At 41.6% G+C, this 4021-nt stretch overlaps 1 protein-coding gene across 1 annotated transcript; it reads left to right on the top strand.

The window, feature by feature from the left end:
* Positions 1-447: 447 nt before the first annotated feature.
* LOC121195362 (ribonuclease inhibitor-like) lies at positions 448-3529 on the top strand (the record flags this gene model as incomplete). Its single annotated transcript, XM_041058789.1, has 4 exons — positions 448-602; positions 1421-1594; positions 2391-2564; positions 3361-3529. Coding segments are annotated over 4 exons (672 nt in total), but the record flags the coding sequence as incomplete, so codon positions are not given.
* Between the last annotated feature and the right edge of the window lie 492 nt (positions 3530-4021).

Below are 4021 nucleotides of genomic sequence, written 5' to 3'. Positions count from 1 at the left end.
CAGGAAGGATGACTGACACCAAAGACTCTTTAAATCAACGTGTGACATCTGACTGTTGGTTGAAGTCAAGAAATGTGAATTTGTCCATTAATGTTGTTTAATGACACAAAGTTCAGGAAGAAGAAGGTCATGTAAAAACTTCAATGATGAAGAGGAGTCGAGTCCAACATGTCTGATTTGATCTTTATCTTCTAATTCCAGACTTGACTGAACTCAGCAGCATGTTATGAATCTGTGTTGACATGAATAGTTGTATGAATGTTGTGATGACATTTGGATGATGTGTGTAGAAGGCTGACATTATGATGATCCACAATAAGAGGAGGACAAAGTCCCTCTACTCATGTTAGTGAAAGCTCATTGATTAGGACATATCTGTTTGGATTAGAAATGATTTTTATCCACATGATTTATTCTTTATTCAGATTGAGGGGCTGCAGTTTGTCAGAGATCAGCTGTGCTTCTCTGGCCTCAGCTCTGAAGTCCAACCCCTCCCATCTGAGACACCTGGACCTGAGTGGAAACTGGGACCTGCAGGATTCAGGAGTGAAGGATCTGTGTGGTTTTCTGCAGAGTCCAGACTGTGGACTGGAGACTCTGAGGTCAGACTCCATTGTTTACTTGTGTGCTGAGATGAATATGATGTGAAAGTTGTGCTTTATTCAGTATTTATTAGGTCAAATCTCCTTCAGAATTTCTAACATTCAAAGTGTGAAATGGTTGAAAGGAAGTTGTGAAAGTGCTGACTCTGATTTTCAAAGTGATTTTTAAAGCTTTGAAAATGATTTGGATTCTGACTCTTACAGTCCACATTGACAGTGTCAGCAGTTTGACTGAGTTGAGCTTGTGTTATTCACAAAGTCTCATTGAGATCAGGATGTTTGACAAGAACTGATCTGTACAACACGTGTGAGCAGGTCTGAAGGCACAAGTGTTCATAGCTGCTCCCAATGGCCTCACTCACAGGCACAGTGAAAAGCCTGCTGTCACAGAGAGGACACGTGACCATGGTTTAAATATGGAGAGGACATTTTCACACAGTGTCTCCTGAAGACATTCATAGAGCTACACTCAGCTGCTGAGCTGAACAGGGACACAAATATTTGTGGAACCAATGAAAACAGAGCAGAGAGAGAAGTTCAAACCCTGGCTCCTTTCTCAGCTCCACACAGCCGACCAATCACTGAGCCCACTGGGTGTCAACGTCCCACTGTGTCTTTGTCACAGCGACACAAACTGTGGGACACAGACCCCCCCTAAGCTGACAGCCACCAGGAAGGTGGGGCCAGGTGTTTGGAGTTTCCATTTTCCGAACTTGTACATTCTCAACCTTCTTCAGCTCTGAACAGATGATGAAACACTCAACGCTTTCAAGCAGGAACTTTGTCTCCTAAACTCACATCTTTTATTCTTTATTCAGGTTGAGGGGCTGCAGTTTGTCAGAGATCAGCTGTGCTTCTCTGGCCTCAGCTCTGAAGTCCAACCCCTCCCATCTGAGACACCTGGACCTGAGTGGAAACAACCTGCAGGATTCAGGAGTGAAGGATCTGTGTGGTTTTCTGCAGAGTCCAGACTGTGGACTGGAGACTCTGAGGTCAGACTCCATTGTTTACTTGTGTGCTGAGATGAATATGATGTGAAAGTTGTGCTGACAGTAAAGTGCAGACATCACACTGATATTATACTGATCCACACTGAGGATCTTCATGGTAAAGTCTGTTTTCTTCTTCTGTGGTTTAGTCCACTGACTGTGGCAGAGCAATGTTGAGCTACAGATTTCAAAGCTTCATTTAACAAGAAAAAAGCTTCACTCTTTAAATCACATCCAAGTTTTTTCCACACTCACATCAACAAATATATATTCAGTATTTTCTTCTTCCAACACGACTAGAAAGTGATGAGACTAAAGTCAAAGTGACTCAGATATTCAGAGCAAACTCAGCATGTTTGTTAAATGTCGTCACCGTTACATGAAGTGAAAATCTTTTCCATTTTGTCTCAATCATTTGTTGCCTTTCCTCCAAACTTCAGCCTGACATGTTTGTTCTCTGTCAAAACTTTAGGATCTTTAGTAGAATCTGAAACAAATGTCAACAACATGAGTTTGTATAGATGGAGCCACTGGTGGAGCTGGAAGAGTTTAAGAGCTGAAGTCACTATGTCTTTATTGAAGCAGCAGCATGTTGTCATTAATATTAATGAGAGCTGTGTTTGACTTTTAGTATCTGACTGTTTTTAAGCTGCATCCTGTTGGTTCAGGTGTTTGGAGTTTCCATTTTCCAAACTTGTACATTCTCAACCTTCTTCAGCTCTGAACAGATGATGAAACACTCAACGCTTTCAAGCAGGAACTTTGTCTCCTAAACTCACATCTTTTATTCTTTATTCAGGTTGAGTTCCTGCAGTTTGTCAGAGATCAGCTGTGCTTCTCTGGCCTCAGCTCTGAAGTCCAACCCCTCCCATCTGAGAGACCTGGACCTGAGTAAAAACAACCTGCAGGATTCAGGAGTGAAGGATCTGTGTGGTTTTCTGCAGAGTCCAGACTGTGGACTGGAGACTCTGAGGTCAGACTCCATTGTTTACTTGTGTGCTGAGATGAATATGATGTGAAAGTTGTGCTGACAGTAAAGTGCAGACATCACACTGATATTATACTGATCCACACTGAGGATCTTCATGGTAAAGTCTGTTTTCTTCTTCTGTGGTTTAGTCCACTGACTGTGGCAGAGCAATGTTGAGCTACAGATTTCAAAGCTTCATTTAACAAGAAAAAAGCTTCACTCTTTAAATCACATCCAAGTTTTTTCCACACTCACATCAACAAATATATATTCAGTATTTTCTTCTTCCAACACGACTAGAAAGTGATGAGACTAAAGTCAAAGTGACTCAGATATTCAGAGCAAACTCAGCATGTTTGTTAAATGTCGTCACCGTTACATGAAGTGAAAATCTTTTCCATTTTGTCTCAATCATTTGTTGACTTTCCTCCAAACTTCAGCCTGACATGTTTGTTCTCTGTCAACACTTTAGGATCTTTAGTAGAATCTGAAACAAATGTCAACAACATGAGTTTGTATAGATGGAGCCACTGGTGGAGCTGGAAGAGTTTAAGAGCTGAAGTCACTATGTCTTTATTGAAGCAGCAGCATGTTGTTATTAATATTAATGAGAGCTGTGTTTGACTTTTAGTATCTGACTGTTTTTAAGCTGCATCCTGTTGGTTCAGGTGTTTGGAGTTTCCATTTTCCAAACTTGTACATTCTCAACCTTCTTCAGCTCTGAACAGATGATGAAACACTCAACGCTTTCAAGCAGGAACTTTGTCTCCTAAACTCACATCTTTTATTCTTTAATCAGGTTGAGTTCCTGCAGGTTGTCAGAGATCAGCTGTGCTTCTCTGGCCTCAGCTCTGAAGTCCAACCCCTCCCATCTGAGACACCTGGACCTGAGTGAAAACAACCTGCAGGATTCAGGAGTGAAGGATCTGTGTGGTTTTCTGCAGAGTCCAGACTGTGGACTGGAGACTCTGAGGTCAGACTCCATTGTTTACTTGTGTGCTGAGATGAATATGATGTGAAAGTTGTGCTTTATTCAGTATTTATTAGGTCAAATCTCCTTCAGAATTTCTAACATTCAAAGTGTGAAATGGTTGAAAGGAAGTTGTGAAAGTGCTGACTCAGATTTTCAAAGTGATTTTTAAAGCTTTGAAAATGATTTGGATTCTGACTCTTACAGTCCACATTGACAGTGTCAGCAGTTTGACTGAGTTGAGCTTGTGTTATTCACAAAGTCTCATTGAGATCAGGATGTTTGACAAGAACTGATCTGTACAACACGTGTGAGCAGGTCTGAAGGCACAAGTGTTCATAGCTGCTCCCAATGGCCTCACTCACAGGCACAGTGAAAAGCCTGCTGTCACAGAGAGGACACGTGACCATGGTTTAAATACGGAGAGGACATTTTCACACAGTGTCTCCTGAAGACATTCATAGAGCTACACTCAGCTGCTGAGCTGAAC

This window comes from Toxotes jaculatrix, chromosome 16, assembly GCF_017976425.1.
Source record: "Toxotes jaculatrix isolate fToxJac2 chromosome 16, fToxJac2.pri, whole genome shotgun sequence".
In the NCBI taxonomy this organism is placed as follows: Eukaryota; Metazoa; Chordata; class Actinopteri; family Toxotidae; genus Toxotes; species Toxotes jaculatrix.
Note: the sequence above shows the minus strand (reverse complement) of the source record. Positions and strands in the feature narration are given on the sequence as shown.